The sequence below is a fragment of the Osmerus eperlanus genome, chromosome 22 (genome assembly GCF_963692335.1).
Source record: "Osmerus eperlanus chromosome 22, fOsmEpe2.1, whole genome shotgun sequence".
NCBI lineage: Eukaryota > Metazoa > Chordata > Actinopteri > Osmeriformes > Osmeridae > Osmerus > Osmerus eperlanus.
The window spans coordinates 5,650,509-5,668,900 of NC_085039.1; the positions used below are offsets into that span (position 1 = coordinate 5,650,509).

The following is an 18,392-nucleotide window of genomic DNA, read 5'->3' on the forward strand; positions in this document are numbered from 1 at the left end:
AAATGGTATATGTTATTACAAAAGTATAAAAAGGCATGGTATGGGGGAAGGGGTATAAGTAGATGTTGTAAAGGGGCAGTTAAATGTTATGCTACCAAAACAAGACCAATGTTAACATCCACTTACCCATGGAAAACCCAATCACCCCCAAGTTTCAACTGTGTAATAAACAAATTAATTAAGTGATTGAAAATTTTAAATGCTCTCCAGCTCTCTGAGATTAGTCAAACACTATGCTCAGACAGACCTACCGGTATTCCGGAATATTGGCACAGCTTACTGTAAATAAACTGACAACTGGTTGTGTTTAATTTACTTTCTGATAACTCAATGTAGTGCTGGCACTATGCTCCATAGATGGAGTAGCGACATCAGCCAGGAAATGATGAGATGCTGGAGATGTGCTCTCTGTCCAGAATGACTCCACAGTGGGAGGAGTCTCTGTGCATTAAACTCCACAGTGCACTGTTCAGGATAGCCTGTCTGTTTGGGTACCATGCTGCAGTACCTATCCTAGAAGGGAGGGAGGGAGGGAGGGAGGGAGGGAGGGAGGGAGGGAGGGAGGGAGGGAGGGAGGGAGGGAGGGAGGGAGGGAGGGAGGGAGGGAGGGAGGGAGGGAGGGAAAGGAAAGGGAAGGGAAGGGAAAGCCTGGCACTGCATTGCAGATCATCAAAGGAGGGAGGGAGGCATGGTGAGGAAGGAGAAGAGCTGGCTCTGCAGAAAAGGGATTTCCAGAGGGGAGGCTGAGGGATTCCCTGTTGGCAGTATGTGGAATATCAAATGTACTGTACAATTCATATATGTAACTCGTTACTTACAGTAGTTGCATTTTGGCATTTGTCAGGAAACAAGTTTAAACAAGCACTGTTTACAAAAAACACTGTGCAGATTGGACTGGAACTAAACGTTGGATTATATTTGAATAAGTAACTCTTATTCAGTCTGTTTCAATATGTTTTGACATGGCTAATTTCTGCCTTGATAGATGAGAAGCAGGTTTCTATGTTTCGAAGATACAGTACACTTTCTATTTAATTCAGTGCTGTGAATACTGTTGTACTATAATTCCATGGTGGGTTTGAAATTTGAATTGTCTGGATGGACCCCATTAGAAATGTTTGATGTTTCAGCTCAGAGCTGTTATGCTTGTTCCATAATAAGATTTGCTTCCTTTTGTCCCAGATTTGTGACACTGTGTCCACAGCACCCCTTCAGGAAAGCTGCACCGACAGTACAGTATTTACAGTATAAACTATTACTGCACAACCTAACCTTTTACTATTTTAATTTGAAAGAATTTTCAGAAACTTTGTGTACTATACCATTTCCTGGTTAAAAGATTTGTGATTGACATATCCTGAAGCTAGTGGTCAAGGTTCTTTCAGAACAGATGACTAATCCATGGTGGGCACAGTGTTGGTCTCTACCCTGAACACCAGCCATACTCTACCGGAAGTTTGGGTTTGAGGCATGGTTGACTAAGCTGTGCAACATAATATTACTTTATGTTGAATTGGTAGGGGCTGTGACAATTATGCTTTGTGATTGTGGCAAATATATTTTACTTTTATAGGTTGTATTACTTCAGAAATAAAGATAACACTTCTCCAATACTCTAGTGACGAGACGCGGTTGTTTCAAAGCCAAGCAGTGCAAAATAAGTGGTGATATGGATCAGTAGGACTGGAATGCACATCTGATAAATGTGGCAACAATGGGACTGCCATTTGGATACAAGTCAACATTTTATGGTAGCTATGTTGAAGTCTAAAACTAAAAAGGTATAACTTTAAAGTTATAAACCGGATCATTTCTTGAACAATGCAAAACTGGCGAGTTGGCGATGTCGTGGAGGGGATGCAGTTTTAAAGCATTAGACAGTCTAGGACTAGGTGATACATGAGGCATGTCATGGATTTAGACAACATGGGTAAAGATCATGTAGTTTATAAATTGAGTTGCACATTGAGATTGCTTTCTACCATAGATTTTCCCCCCACAGAGGAACTGTATGGTAATGAAACAAAAGGTGTATCTTCATTAAAGTATTTGACACTACATCAACACAATATTTACTAATAGGTTATTGTTAAAAATGAATGCTGCTGTTGTTTGTATTGAAAAACAGGGTTGTCTGTGTTTTTACATCATTACGCCGTTTCCTTTATTATTATTCCCCATTGTACAGCTGCATCCCTGTAGATGTCCTTATACAGCCTGAGGGCCATTCATTTTATTATGCAATTCTCTGTATTCAACTGTGAAGAAGTGAATTTATTTTCTTGTTCAGAACAAATGGAGTAAATGAGAGTGATTTGTCACAGCTGTGGCACAAGGCGTAGGGTGCGTTGTGAAGGAGGAGAGTGGACAAACAGTCCTACATTCCCATCTCTAGCCCCTCTGTTGTCTCTAGTCCACTTCATAACACGTGTTTTTTTCCTGTTTCCTTTTTTCCTTTTTCCTGTTCTTTCCTGAACCTGGCATCAAGGGCTAATTAAGGGACATTAGAAAATGCAGATAATATGCCACAGGTGGTGATGTTCTCTGTCAAAATCTGTTCATTTCGATTTCCGCAGACAAAGTTGTCCTTGTCATCCTCTTTGTCCTTATGGTTTTTCCCCAATCTCTTTGTCTCCATGCTTGGAGAACCAACATACAGTACTTGTATTTGTCATGCGTTGGTTTAATACACACACACACATTCACATGTATTCCCACAATGAAATAAAGCATGTTTAACAAACTTTTTAAATCATACTTAATAATGTCAAATAACAATGAGTTCATTTAGCAGACACTTTTATGCTAAGAGACTTCTCGGATCTGAAGTTGTCAGAAAGTTTAAACCTTAGACAAACTGTTGAGGAAAAGCCAATTGCTTAAAGTATATTACCTATTGATATAAGTAATGAATGACACCGTGCTAATGCTGTAATTTTATTCATGAGCAAACATTACATGTACATTTGAGTCCATGAAGAAGGGTGACATGTTCCAGTCACTCAGCATCATGATGCTCTTGTCAACGTTCTGCCTCTCAAAACACAGTATAGGAAGCGTGGCACCTGATCTAATGTTGAAAGTCAGGAAAGAATTAAGAGCAGAAGCAAAGATACAGGGAATTGTCCACAATAGAACTGCAAGCTACCCTGAAATATGTCTGCCAATACATCAGAAACTGTTTGATACACCTTAATCTCGTGTAACAATTCAGTTTGGTAAAAAGAAAAGAGAGAAAGAATTACAAAGGGCATCAAGTACATCACCAGCTTGTTTAGAAAGCAGTCAGAGGAGGTTGTTTACTCATTATTAGGATTATTTAGGTACTTCACATGTACCATCTGGAAAAAGTTTTCCAAATGTACTTGGATCTTTTTGGTAAAGTTCAGACAGAGTGATTGTTGGAATTGTTATCTTTGGTTTTGTTTGTTCCACCTTGTTTTCTGCCCAGTGTGCATCTGACACCCATTTGCCATTATTATCTTTGCAACAGTAGGCTGTCCACATGAATTCAGGAATGTTGACACCATTCATTGTTTTCTCAGGTTTGCTAGGCACAGCTCCTGTTATCACATAAGCCTTCACTTTATTATTGTCCTTGCAATTTGCAGTCATAAGATTCCTGACAGACGTCTCCATCTCTGCCCAGCTCCCACCATTGAAGCTTTTCTTTTGAGGGACGACGTTGGTCAGGGTAAATGTTGACTTTTGGGTTTCCTTGTCTATTGCATGCTGGCATGGGAAAATGTGGCCTCTGTCTACCGTGAGGTCAGCTACTATTCCATCTTCATAATTTTTCTTGGTGGCTTGTAGCTCAAGGTTCACCTGTTACAAGACAGTATATCTCAAGTCACATGTAAATATGTGACTATTACACCACTTCACTTCATCATAAATAAAGATCATAATTGTCAGCATTATTATCAGCTTACAAACTGTTTCTTAGATATACAGATATAGTATCAACATCCAAGACAATTTGAAAACAAAAATGAATAAAACAATAAAATAGTAATCACCTCAATTCTCCAGTTTATGGAGTTTCGTATATCTGTACAAGATGTTGTAGATTTTCCCTCAAAGGTATATGCAGAAAACACTGGGATCTTGTTGAGTGTATCATACAGCGTTGCAAACCTATCAACTCCGATGGACCTCTGGCAAATGAGCTTGTATCTGTTTTTATCTTTAACAACGCCGCCTTCCAAAACATCTTTGATCTCTGGAGTTTTCGATCCTACAAAGAATTGCAGGCAGTTGTTGTTGTCAAACTTGTCCACTACATCAGAGAGGCAGAGAGGAGTGTGGAGGACGAGCAGGAGGAGGCAGAGTTCCACAGTCAGCATCATCTTCATCACCATCATCTTCATCAGGACTAGAGGTCTCTGTGTCACATTCAGAGGATGTAACCCACAGTAGCTCTGTAGAAGAGCCGCTGTTCTTATACTCTCAGAGATCCCACCCTCTGACTCAGACTAAGATCCAACCCTCTGAGTTCAGGTACACTGGTGAACATTCAGAGAACTTGAATAGAAACACCCCTCTTGGACAACATTGCCTTCTATGGACTGTGTGGTTACAAATGGCTTGTTTGACACACACAGAACATTAATGACACATTGTTTCATACACACTTTTGCAGAGGGTGTTTTAATGAAATAAAAACTGATTTTCCTGACTGATTGCACCTCAGTAAGGCTCCCCCAAACCCCTCTTTACTGACCCCTCTTCCTTTGTTCCTCCTCTACCTCTCACCTCTCCATCTGACATGTTTTATTTCTCCTCTCTTGTCAGCATCCTGTTTGCTGACATGAAGGGCTTCACTCTGCTCTCCATGAACACTAAACGAGCTCTTTGGACGTTTTGACCATCTAGCTGAGGTAACACCATCAATGTGCTGCACTGCAAACCCTCATATCCCTAACCTGACCTTGACAGAGGATGAAAACAAATTCACTTACAATCTCAAAACATTTAAAGAGTCATTGTTAAGAATAATATTTAAAAGGTAATTATGTCTTAGAAGATAATAAACAGCACTGAACATCCCCTTGTTCTCCAAGATTATATATGATTTCTGTGTAAGATAGATAGAGAAACAGTTGAAACATGTTCACCATACAGTCCACCATTCTGGAAGCTTAGGGAAATTAGATGAGCATTATTCTCTCTTATCTTCTTTATTCAAATGTTGATTTAACTGACTACCTTATCAAATCTCTCATTGTCTCTCTAGTGCATTATGACTCTGACCTCCCTTCTCTGTCTCTTCATAGGAGCACCACTGCATGAGGATTAAGATACTGGGCGACTGTTATTACTGTGTGTCGGGTGTTCCAGAGCCCCAGCGTGCACACGCTCGCTACTGCGTAGAGATGGGTCTGGCCATGATCAACACCATCAGGTCAGCCCGTCCGTATGACTTACAGATCAGCCAAGCTGAAACTTAACATGCCATATTTCAATTTTGGTCGAATGACATGTAAGAAGAACATTTCCCTCAGACATCATCTTCCAGATCATTTCAACACTGTTAAATGCCAACATGTAGAAGGATGTTTCTGCCCTTTAAACCTCCAAGTTAGGTGTCCTCGCATGCTCTACATGCTTCAGTCAGTCTGTGGACACGGTGCCATGGCCTCTCTCCTGTCCACCTCACCAGGTCTGTGAGGAAGCATCTGAACCACGACATGGACATGCGTATCGGGATCCACTCAGGCTCCGTGCTGTGTGGCGTGCTGGGCCTGCAGAAGTGGCAGTTTGACGTGTGGTCCTGGGATGTGGGCATCGCTAACATGCTGGAGGCAGGGGGAATACCAGGGTGAGAAGGAGAGCTTCATACCTCCCCATGGTTCATGGTGGGAGGCTCTGAGATGTGATTCACATTATGATTGTGGTTGAAGGCTTTAGGATACAATGGCTCAATAAAAAAGTTGAGAAAAAGGTTGTGTTTATATTCTCACTTTGTAGTTTTTTCTTTCACACTTTCTCTTTTTTGATCTCTCTCTCTCTCTCTCTCTCTCTCTCTCTCTCTCTCTCTCTCTCTCTCTCTCTCTCTCTCTCTCTCTCTCTCTCTCTCTCTCTCTCTCTCCCCAGGAGGATCCACATCTCCCGGGCAACGCTGGACAGCCTGGAGGGCAGCTACCAGACAGAGGAGGGGCACGGCCGAGAGAGGAACGAGTTCCTGCGGAAACACAACATCGACACGTTCCTCATCTGCCCCAAGGAGGAGGGGCCCACCACGGACAAACCAGAACCGCCCAAAACCCGCCAACCAAGCCGCACGTGGAACGCAGAGCTGCCGTTTGGGAACATCATCAACATGAACTCTGTATGCTCATGGTTTTGACCTCTGATGACCCAGTTCTCCACTGAGTTTGAAAATTGTTTGGTGACCTATGACCCCTCCACCCCCCACCCACAGATCCTGGCCTCTTTCACCAACGGCTCCCTTAAACAGCTTCCCAACTTGTCGACGCGGAAATCGCCGTCCAAAGAGATTAACAAGCGCATCGAGCACGCCATCCAGGTGCGGAGCAGCGAGCGCATGCGCAAGGAGCACATCACCCCGGTAACGCTCGTTTTCAAGGACACACACATCGAGGACCAGGTGAGGGGGCAGGAAGGGGAGGCCATGCTGGTTTGGGGTTTAGATGGTTGAACTGGCCAAGTTCAAAACAACATGATGGAGATTGTGCAACTATGTGTTGCAGTTTTCCCTGATGAGAGACGAGATGTTCAACTCCAACCTGGTCTGCTCCTTCATCATGGTCCTCTTCCTCATGGCTGTCCAGGCCCTCATCCCCGCCCCCAGGTAGACGGATGCCTCCACTGGCCAATCACAGTCTCACTTCTATGTATGGGCAGTTACTGACCACTGGAGTGGGTTAGCATTACTCATAACTCTTAGTATTAATATTTTGGAAATTGACTATCTTTTCTTTCCCCTCTCCCCTCCCTTTCTCCTCCTTCTCCCCTCCTCCCCTCTCCTCCACCCCGTGTCTGAGCAGGCAGTACCCTGCTGTGCTGCAGTTCTCAGTCTTCCTGCTGGCCTACCTGCTGCTGCTGGTTCTGGCTCTGGCTGAGGAGTTCAAGCAGGCTCCCTGGGCCCTGCAGCAGTTCTGCTGCTGGATCCACGAGAACAACGCCCGCAACCTCCTCACTCTCAGCGCCATCACCCTCAACTTCGCCATGGTCTCCACCGACATGGTGAGACGCAATCTTGGGAGAGTGGCCGTTTTGTCATTTAGAGGATTTTGGACTTGGGAAAATGGCTATACAAATAATCTTAAACCTGCAGATAGTTTTTTAGCTTTTATAACCCTTCAATGACCTGAAATTCTAAAAGTTCAAATAGAACATTCTAGAACTCTACAATGCTCTGTCTGTCTCCATAGAGTGTTAGCTGACTGATAGGTGGTCCAATAGGATGTGAGAATGTTGCTGTGTCTGCCGTGTGGTCTGACCCCTCCTGCTTGCTGTGTGGCCCCAGGTGTGGTGTTCCCTGAGAGACCCTGTCACAGGGGACGAGGAGGGGCTCAACAGGAGCAGTCTGGACTCAACCAATCAATGGGCTCTCAGCACCTGCACCTTCCCTGAGGTAACAAGGGACAGTCACATGACCATTCTCATAATGAGGGACAGTCACAGCAAATATAGGGATAGTCTGTTGTGTAGGTGGACATATACACTTTACAATTCAACCGTCATTTCCTACTACATTTCATATCACATGAAAATGAATGTTATCTTTTGAATGGTAGTCATTAAATGGAAATACTGTACACTGTCTCTCTCTCTCTCTCTCTGTCTCCTCCTCTTCTTAACTCTACACCACCGACATCCCCCTTTCTTTCTATCTCTATACACTGTACACATAACTATCATTCTATCACCCTCTCTCTCTGTCGCTATCTCTTCTGGTGAGTAGTTCTTTGTGCAGAGCGGGGTGATCGCCATGGTGACGTGTGCAGTGTTTCTGCGTCTGAGCTCTGTGTTGAAGCTGGCAGTGCTCCTGCTCGTGGTGGCTGTGTACTCCTACTTCATCCAGGTGGCCTTCCATGTGCTGTCTGTCAGTCAGCCAGACCAGGGGGTGGTGCACAGGTACACACACACACACACTCACACACACACATTCATGGGTATCACACACATACACACACACAGGTAGATATTTAAAACATGATCAAACTCTGACGATAACTTTTCCTCAGTAAATGATTGTGTAGCCTTTGTTAATTACACAGTTAATTCATGTTCAGTGTTATAATGTCAATTTTTTGTCTTCACTTTACTCCACTTACTCAAACACACTCTCGCATACATGTGCACCCACACACACCAACCCACAGGTCCCACTACCTCAGGAGAAAGGGCATATCCATCCTCCTCATGGCCATGTTTGTTGTAGCTGTGTTCTACAGCGGACGGCAGGTACTGTTAAACCCTCATGTTTCCTGTCTTTCCTTCCCTCCTTTCTTCCTCTCTCTTTCCCTCCTTCATTCCTTCCTTCCTTCCCTCCTTCCCTCCTTCCTTCCTTCTTCCCTCCCTCCCTTCCTTCCTTCCTTCCTTCCTTCATTCCCAGTGCACAGTCATTCTCTTCTTCAGATGTCCAGTAGTAGCTTTAGTATTAAGTAAAACCAGAAACCACCATGACCCTCTAGTCCCCCGCGCACTTGAATTCAACACTTCCTAAACCAAGGGTCTAGTCACATGTCACTCCAGTCTGGTCCTGATTGGCTGCACCTTGTTGCACAGTGGGAGGCCACGACAAGGCTGGACTTCCTGTGGCGCCTTCAAGCCCAACAGGAAGTGGAGGACATGAGGGAGCTGCGCGAGCACAACGAGTGTCTGCTGCACAACATCCTGCCTGCTCACGTGGCCCGCCACTTCCTGGAGCGGAACAGACACGATGAGGTAGATCCCTAAGGTTCACCAACACCTGGCTCACGCCACCGTCTCACCTCAGACACTGGGACTGTCCCAAGACGAGGTCCCACTCCCAGCTCCCTGTTGACTCCCTGCTTCCTGGATAGGTTTGAGTGACATCTGTAGACCGCAGTGACTGACTTACTGTCTGCGTGGCGTGTCTGTGTTTGAAGGATCTGTACTCCCAGTCCTACGAGGAGGTGGGGGTTTTGTTTGCCTCTGTGGCGGGGTTCAATGAATACTACGAGCAGAAGGAGGTCAAACACGAGGGAGTGGACTCCCTGAGGCTGCTCAATGAGATCATTGCAGGGTTCGATGAGGTGAGTCAGGAAACCAGAGCACCTGGGTTTAGGGGAGGGTGGAATCATTATTACAAGACTATTATAACGTTGTCCTCTCTCTCTCTCTCTCCATCTCTCTTAATCTATGCCTCTCTTTCTACAGCTGCTGGAGGAGTCCTATTTTCACTACATAGAGAAAATCAAGACTATTGGCAGCTGCTACATGGCAGCATCAGGCCTGGCCCCAGAGAGACAGGTGGGTCACCATACATCAACACTGGCTAAAGGGAGATCAACAACTGCACAACATGTACAGTATATTTACTGACAAGAAAAAGAATGAGATGTGTAACTACTTGTGTTGAGCAACATTCTGTCTCTCCATCTCTCTCCATCTCTGTCTCTCTCTCACTCTCAGGGCCGTGTAAATGACTGGAACCACCTGAGTGAGCTGATCCTGTTTGCCTTAGCCATGCAGGAGACACTGAGAGAGATCAACAGATTCTCCTCCAAAAACTTCCAGCTGCGAGTGGGTAAGACCATCAGAGAGACATGCAGGGGCCTGGTTCACACAGCTCAGCCCAGCAGGGGGAGTGCTGGAGCCACTAGTAGCAGAGGAACTATCTGTTACCCCAAACAAACCAGGGGAACATCGTAATCCTTTAAGTCTATATGTGACTACTACAAATGGGTTGTGTTTTCATTGAGAAGATCTCAGTTTTATGCCAGGAGATTTTTACTCCAGAAGACGACATACATTATTTAATAGATATTGGCCACTGGACTATTCCACTGTGGGTGAAATCCCTCCCTTTGACTGAGCCTGTCTCTCGTGATTCGTAATGAAGGTCGTTTGTCCGTGTCATCCAGGTATTGCCCACGGGCCTGTGGTTGCCGGGGTGATCGGCGCCACCAAGCCGCAGTACGACATCTGGGGGACCACGGTGAACCTGGCGAGCCGCATGGACAGCACGGGGGTGAGCGGCCGTATCCAGGTGCCCGAGGCCACACGCAGGATCCTGGTGGACTGGGGCTTTGTGCTGGAGCTCCGGGGAGAGATCTTCATCAAAGGGGTGAGTTCTGAGTTCAGAGGGGTGGATTCCATCACAACCAGGAGAACTAAGACCCGGGATAGATTTGGAGGCCAGGGAGAAAACAACCGCCACTAGGCAGTTGCTCTTCCAATCGTCACTTCTGTTTCATTCCTCTCATCTGTCCTCTGCTCTGTTTTACAACTCCAAGTGGGAGTGTGATTGAACATCTTGTCCACTGGAGGGCGCCACTGCCTGATCTGTCCCCGTCTCTTCCCAGGTGAGCGAGTGTCAGGGGAAGGTGCGCACCTACTTCATCAACAGCAGCCGTGGCCAGAGGATGAGCACTCTGGTGGGGCGCTCTGGAGGCCGCTCCGGGGGACGCAGCACGCTGGCGGCGGTGGTGTTCGGCCTGGTGCAGGCCAGGAACAAGGAGAAGCAGAGAGAGGCCAACGGGGGCTTCAGTCTAACCTCGTGCAATGCTAAGAGCCCCTAGGGTCAAAGTTCATGGAGTGATGACTTCCTGTGGCAGAGTTGAGTCACTTCCTCTGAGTAGGGGTGCCGTGTTTCTTCTGGGAGAGAGGATGGGTGGTTGACCTAGTCTGCTGCCACGTGAGGGAGTTATGGTGTTTGTGTGAGAGAGATGGACATGGTGGGGAAGGATTGTATTCAGCATGGAAATATTCTCACAGACACCACGAGAGAGGAAGCCTGTTTTATAGTGCTTTTCTCATAACACTTTGTCTGGAAGTTTCTCTGAAGGGATATCTCCTTTAGGCTTAAACAGACTTTGAACTGTCTCCTTCACAGATTTCTCTTTTTCTACTGCCATGTTTGTTCTGTTTTTGTTTTTTTATTCAGTTGTGTACCCTGATTTAGCCAACATGTATTTACTTTGTGATACAACAATCCTGCCGTTTACATCCGCAGTACATCATAAGCCATAGCAAGCCATCATTACAAAAATACCTCACTAATCTAACACTACTGTTTTACACAACTTTGTTACATAGTTCTTGAGTGAGATGGATTGCTATTTTATCATTTTTATAATAATATTTATTGTCAGGTTGTGCTGTTTTATCTTTGTAGCAGTAATAGGAAGGCCCGTGTTAATACTTTCATTCAGATCTACATTATCATTTGCGGAATACCTCACAAATGTACCCAACTTTTAGACTTGAGACCCAACTTATGTGTTCTATTCCGTTACATCTTGCAAAGTTTAAATTATAGTTAGTTCTGGAATATTGACATTTCCAAATCTAAATTGTTCAAATTATTATACTCCCCACCTTATGGTGTTGGATGGTAATTCCCATATATGACAGTGCTAATGTACACATTTTGATCTTCGTTTAACATGTCTTTACATCAGTGTCAAACATTTTGTGAACAATTACAATGTAGTCATCTGTCTTTGCCTTTGGTATAGCCTATTTCATTACGCTAGTCTTGAATAACATGACATGTCTGTAACCATAGGGATTAAAACAGTTTGTATCTGTTCTGTTTATCCATCTATCTGTAGCCTTCTGACTCACTGCTCTGCACAGCAAAGCTGTTTTGCAAGGACACACCAGTTCATACTGCTCTCCTAACACGTAATTGCCAAATATACTATTATGTTCTTCATGTTGTCAATTACATTAATCTGTCCATTAGTTAGTGTGATGAAATATTACAGGAAATAAGTACAATGAGTCAGTTGTATTGTTTAAATGTCTGCTTTATGACAGGGGAAATAAGTTTAGTTGTCTATACTTTATTTACTAAAACATTTTCATAATGAGATCCCAGGTTTACACAGCACAGTATATTTTTTCAATCATTTGTATAAACATTTGCATTTTCTGATGATTAAAAAGACCAATGAAGAACAAAATGTAATCTTATGTTTTTCTCTTTCTGATACAGTCGTCAAACTTCTCCTTGTTTACAGCAGTCTCCAACCGTTTCTGGAGAGATCATTTTCTGGAGTTTTGCTGTTACCATAGTTGTAACTAAACAGAATCACGTTATCGACCAGTCAATTCTTATAATCAAGTAGGCCTGAATATGATTGGAGCAAAAACCTGTAGATGGCTCCAGATGCCCCCAGTCTGGCTAACTTTCAATTCAGTATGGCACCACTTAGTGGACACTATATGTATTTTGTTAGGGGGAAGCAATGAGAAAATTAGCTCGTAAACCTTGGAGAAAGTGAGAAGGAAGAATGAACCTTAAAAACTGTTAAAATGATGGTGTGTACGATTTAACCTACATCTACAAATACAAAAGATGTCAGGTTGGTTGACAGTTTTGTTGGGCAGGTTTAATTATTCTAAATATGTTTTAATGTTGGTACACAGTGTTTTGGCGTTATCATCTTCAAAAGAAATTATGGTAGACATATGCAGTCCATATACATTTACAGTTTATTAACCTCAGTTTATGGTTATAAATTGTAGTTAAGAAGTTTTTTCTTTTTTACCTTTCATTTTGTATTGACTTGGTAGGCCGTGTTTTCAGTTCTTGCAAGCATTGGAGCAAGGATTTGGTTGGTATACCTTAATTTCATGTCTTAATATCATGCCAATGTTTGTATTTTCCCACCTGCCTGAGTTCCATGTCTTATTAATTCAGAGATTGGTTGTTGTCTTTGCCATAGTTAAATATTTCAGATTAATCAAGCATTCAAAAGACGAATGTGTCTCGACAGCGGTAATGTGATTAGAGGCCCTATCAGAGAAAACAAACCACTCTAATGACTATGGTTCGAAGGGGATTCAAAGTCCCCTCACACCATACTTACAGTGGGGCCAGACATATTTATTTCCTAGACCTCACATTCACAACCTACATGTGCAGGCTTGCTTTTCTTAGTCACGTCAAATTCCTCGAATGTAATCCAGTTACACCAAATGTAAATTATTATTTTAGGTTAAAAACTTTTCTAGTGTACTGTGCAATTAAGAAATAGAGAAGTTGTGATTCATCGCGTCATGTCATTCCGTGGTGCCAGACCACCATAGAACAAGATCAAGAATGGAATGCAATGTGTAATATCAACCTATAAAATCTGGGTTAAAAAAGCAAGCTTTTTTGTTACCTACATTAGTCCCTTGTTATGCAAGCAAACTCAGTTAAAAGGTCAGGTCTTTGTAAACATGTTATGAAGTTAACTTATTTTAATGCCTATGCCACATTTGGAACTGTATTAATGAAATAAATGTAAGTGAATAAAAGTATAAAATCATTTAATAGACTTTTTGTTGTTTTTTTACAAATTATATAGCTGTGTTTACCAGAAATACTATTTTCAGGCAATAAATGAATGTAGTAACATATACAGTACATAAGTGTTTAGATTATTTTCATTCTTTTTCCAAATCCTTATTCCATGTCAGTGCATACACAATATTAGTATAGTTTTAAGGTCAAATACAAACAATGGCATGCCTCAATGCAGACACAAAAACTGAATAATCTAAAAGTAGAAAGGACAGTAGATACTGGAGTCTTAAGCAAATCATATATATTTTGTAATAGTGTGGCACTGGTGTATGAAGCAACACATAGTCAAATTTGTTTTCATGTTATTACATCTGACCCAGGAAAGTCAGATGCATCTCAAGCATGGACTATAGTGAAAAAGTGCAACAGTGTGATATTTACATTAGTTTGCTTGTACAGCATAGTCGGGAAATGCCACATAGAAGTAATAATTTAATTGTATCCATTAAAATTGTAATATAAAGATGCAACATAAATGTAATTGCATATTACATCAGTATGATATCACACTTATATGCACACAGTTTCAAAGTGAAGACAAATTCATGTTATTTTTAATATGAATTTACATATTAAGGTGGCTGGTATTCTGAAACTGCTGACTTACGAGTTGAAGAAGCCAAGGTGTTCTCCAAAAACGAATAATCACTGAAAAGAGACCAATGGTGCAAATAACAAGCAAATCTTTTTATGATACAAATGTTTTGTGCAAAGGTTGCTTTTACTATAATATCAAACATACGAACGTTAGTGATTTGAGATTGAGAAAAGTATAACAAAACAAAACCAACATACTGTACCTAAACCAGTTTAAAGCTGGACACTTTGATATAGCTGTGTATTTTTGGTATCACATGAAAACATTGTTTAGGTTTACCACCAATACAGTTGAAATATACATATATAAAATATGTTTTTCTTCAGCCTGTCCTTTCATATCATAGATGGATTTCAAATGTACTTTGATTCAATTTCAATGTAACCAACTTAACCCCATTCCTGGGCTTTCTCACTCTGCAATGTAGAAAGCATGGTAAAAAACGTCTGCAACCCAGTTCTGAAGGCAAGGGTCAATCTAAAAACACAAGGGTAATGCGAGTCCTTACAAGGATTGTAAACAGCCACACAGCCCAACTTCACTTAACGCGGAAATGTAAATTACACTTTTTTTTATACACTTTTTTTTTATACCAGATTCTATCCACAGGAATTTCCTGCTTGACCTTTGACGAAGTGATTTCCAAACCTTTGTATTAAAAAAGTGAACAATGTCCAACATAATGTATTTACCAAGAAGGAAAACGGATTCATGTATTGGCATTACCACTTTAGAATAGGGCTTCCCACTTGAATAGGGTAACATTAATATTAATATACAGGACAGGCCTTACAGTTAAAAGTCTTTACTTTACCTCATTTAACTCAACGGTTGAAATAAAATCAATTATATGTAATTGATTTTTATTGCTGATAAATGAGAAATATAATTACATAATGTTAGTCATTCTAACAAAATGAATGAAAACATGTAAATGTAACCATTTTATATAGTATTATTTTAACCTTTTAAAAAGGAGACCCATAGAATTGTAAATGTACCTCAAAGTGCAGATCTCAACATGTGCATTTCCAGCTAGTGATCATAAGAAATGTGATCATAACTACACAAAGCATCATTGAATTTACTGTATCTGCAAAACAATGCACATTTTCTTCCTTTTCTCACACCAATGTGCAACATGTGACACAATGGCCAAATGTCTAGATACATTTACTTGTTCCAAGTTCCATGGACTGATAATACATGCATATTACATGCATTTACATGCATATTACGAGAAGCTGTCATATTTATCTGAATCAGGTGATGCTGGTCTAGATATTTCAAAAAAGGAACCAGAACTCTTTCTTGATTTGAGCAATCGAAGCATTTCGGCCAACTGGGTTTCAAGTGTAGCCATCCGGCCATTTAGAGATCGAATATCTCCCCTAAGTTCCTGCTTGAGCTCCAAGAAAGAGGCATGCATGGTTTGTTCAGGTATTGGACAAAAGACTTGCTTTGCTTCCGACTGTACAGGGCTTCTCTCCTGTGGTGTACGGGCATCGCCCACATTGTCCAGACGCAGGTCACTCTTAGTGATGCCACTGTCACAAGAGTCCGTTTTCTTGAGGGACATCTCATCATGGGACTTAGTCCTATCTGGTAGTGTCTCCATTGACTCTGCTTTGGAAACACTGCTCCACGATTCCGCTTTTACAACAGATTCCTTGAAACGCCCCCAGCCTTTAGCCTTTGGCGGCTCAGCAGACTTGCAACCGACAAGATTGCCATTCTGGATGGCAGGGGCATGAAGGATGACTCTGCTAGAGGTCCTTGAGGAAGTGGATGCAGATGTGGAAGAGGCTGTTGGAGTGGCAGGGCTTTCTGTCACCATGATTATGCTAGTTGAGGCCAAAACTTCCGGTACCCTTGTTTGTTCCAGAATGATGGTACCTTTCTCCACATCAGATTCCCCTTGGCTGGCCCTCTCAGCAGCCAGACGAGCCTCTTTTTGTTGCCGGAATCGCTGGAACAGGCGACGAACTGGGTGGTCCGGGGGTAAGTTTAGTGGGGCCTCATTCTTCCTCTTGAGCATCTCCTCTTCTTCGCGTTTTACATCACTGATCTTTCGGAAAACAATCTGTGACAAGAGAACAAGCAGTCAGTACTGTGGATACTGTAGATGCATTCTAATCTCTGAATTTGCATAGTAATAAGTATTCAATATGTAATGATAGTTATAGTACTTTAGAGGTATTCTTTTCACACGCTGACCTTATGCTGAATGCAAAGGTCATCAACAAGACGCAATGTCCCCTAGCCTTTAAAATGTCATTAGCTCAGAATAAACAAACCGAAAAACGCAGAAAACATATCTCTCTGAGATATAAATCTCAGGATGTGGTCACTGTTTATGTTGAGATACTGACCATTAAAAGGAGCACTGCAAACAGACATGAAAATTATTTTCTCAAAGCCTGAACAGATAGGCTGTCCCCTAGTTTGGTTCTGTCAGGTATAATCAAATAATTCTGCACTTTATAGTACAGAATGGCATCCTTTGAAATAGTTTGATATGGGAACCTAGGTGGTGATGTAATGTCCCCAGGAAAAGGTCAAACTATGTAGGGGCAGCAGTACACCATCCATGTTAGGACAGAATCAGATATCAGACATGGCACAGAGCCACAGTACACTGCAACCCCCGCAATTTTCTTTATGTCAGAATCCCCCCTGTAGAATCTACGTTACACCAACATGCACCAATCGTACCTGTCACATGTCAGAAACGTGTATGTTAATCATACAAATTTGAGTCTAAGAAGAAGACATGTTTTTGTAAGTTTCACTGGAAGATTTACTCCCAGCCTTCTGTAGCTACCTTGCTAGCAACCACGCAAACCTATTTGTGTCGTTTGACAACTGACAAACGGACATTTTTGTTAAATAATAAATGAGAATCATGACTGACCAAACATAGGAAAACATACAAATCATAATTGGCTAGCGAACTGTTGTAGTTCACAATTGCCTTAACAATAAGAATTGTAAAACTTGATATCCCCAAATACATTAATATCTATTATACCATGGTCTGGGTGAATACTCGATTCTGATTGGCTGCAGGGGTGTCCATTATCGGGTGATAACAGACACCTACTACGTAATTGCAGCAAAACTGCACAAAGCCTGTACAAAGCGTCTGAAAGAAGTAACCATAACAACAGGGACGGAGGCAAAGCCTCCATTTACAATTTTGAAAGACTTTAACAAGCTAACTTGTATTTACAACAATGAGTGACTTCAATATTTATTTTAACCTATTTGAAAAATTTTACTTTTCTGAATGTAGTGTGTCAGTGTCACGTAACCGCTCATCTCACATCCCATTCACTATTCACCTCGCTAGTCAATCCACTGCAGACAGGCTGCGGCCAACACGACAGTACAGTAGCAGCAACTCTACACATGGCCGATTATTTTCTTCATAAAAATCTTGATTTTATTTTGGGACAATGACATGGCTTGATAGCTGGCTAGTCATGTTGTTAAACATACTGTCAAATTATAATTACTGTTTGGAGAAAATGTAAACTTTGATGCAGTCATCTCACATCCATTTGCTATTCAACTCGCTCCACAGGCTGCGGCCGTACTAATATGGCTAGCATACTTTGTTCGTGAAAATCTTGATACTGATTTTGGGACAGTGACATGGCTGGTTAGCTAGCAAATCTTATTGTCAAACATACTGTAAAATTATATTTACTGTTTGTCAACCGTACACAATGTTATTGCCTCTGAATCTTGCTAGCATAACGTTAGCTTTCGAGTTAATAGCTCAGCCAAGGGAAAGCCGGTGTTGGTTCTATGAGCTGAGCGGACTATAAAATATCAGAGTTGGCTAACGTTAAAAAACGTTAGATTTATTTTGCAAAACGCCTGAAAACATAAATTAATGTTTAAAAAAAAAAATTGTTGGCAAGTGACCATGGTATAAGCGGGATAATGGCCTACGGAAGCAACCGTCCTCCGACATCGTCCATTATCAGGTGATATTGGACACCTCATCGGGCCTTATCCCTTACTCAAACCAGTCTTTTTATATAGACTGCATCCGAACAAATCAAATGCCAGTATGAGTAAGCAATGAAGCATTTTTGCAAGCATGATGGATACTGCTATTGAAATGCATATACTCTCAGCTGAGAATGAATAATCCTGTTTCTAGTCTGTGATTATAATGGAAACTTCTCTCATGACTGTCTGACTTTGTGTTATTCTAGTACAGGTGTGACTGATTCTGTCTGATAACATTTTTGTCTCATTAATGAT

The 18,392-nt window shown here is 42.0% G+C and overlaps 2 protein-coding genes across 2 annotated transcripts in view; one reads left to right on the forward strand and one right to left on the reverse strand.

The window, feature by feature from the left end:
- The first annotated feature begins 1,926 nt into the window (after positions 1 to 1,926).
- Positions 1,927 to 12,058, forward strand: LOC134009149 (adenylate cyclase type 8-like). Its single transcript, XM_062448874.1, is given in 19 exon segments — positions 1,927 to 1,930; positions 4,374 to 4,500; positions 4,795 to 4,839; positions 4,841 to 4,880; positions 5,277 to 5,404; positions 5,663 to 5,821; positions 6,097 to 6,331; positions 6,425 to 6,610; positions 6,714 to 6,814; positions 7,011 to 7,209; positions 7,493 to 7,600; positions 7,931 to 8,103; positions 8,352 to 8,433; positions 8,758 to 8,916; positions 9,102 to 9,248; positions 9,373 to 9,465; positions 9,628 to 9,742; positions 10,080 to 10,282; positions 10,521 to 12,058. Coding segments are annotated over 19 exon segments (2,520 nt in total). The 3' UTR covers positions 10,737 to 12,058.
- Positions 12,059 to 14,182: 2,124 nt separating this feature from the next.
- kcnh1b (potassium voltage-gated channel, subfamily H (eag-related), member 1b) overlaps positions 14,183 to 18,392 on the reverse strand; it is a 41,960-nt gene continuing 37,750 nt past the window's right edge. The window contains exon 11 of the mRNA XM_062448592.1: positions 14,183 to 16,197. Coding sequence (XP_062304576.1) covers positions 15,349 to 16,197 — 849 coding nt within the window. The 3' untranslated portion in view covers positions 14,183 to 15,348. The remainder of the gene's footprint in view (positions 16,198 to 18,392) is intronic.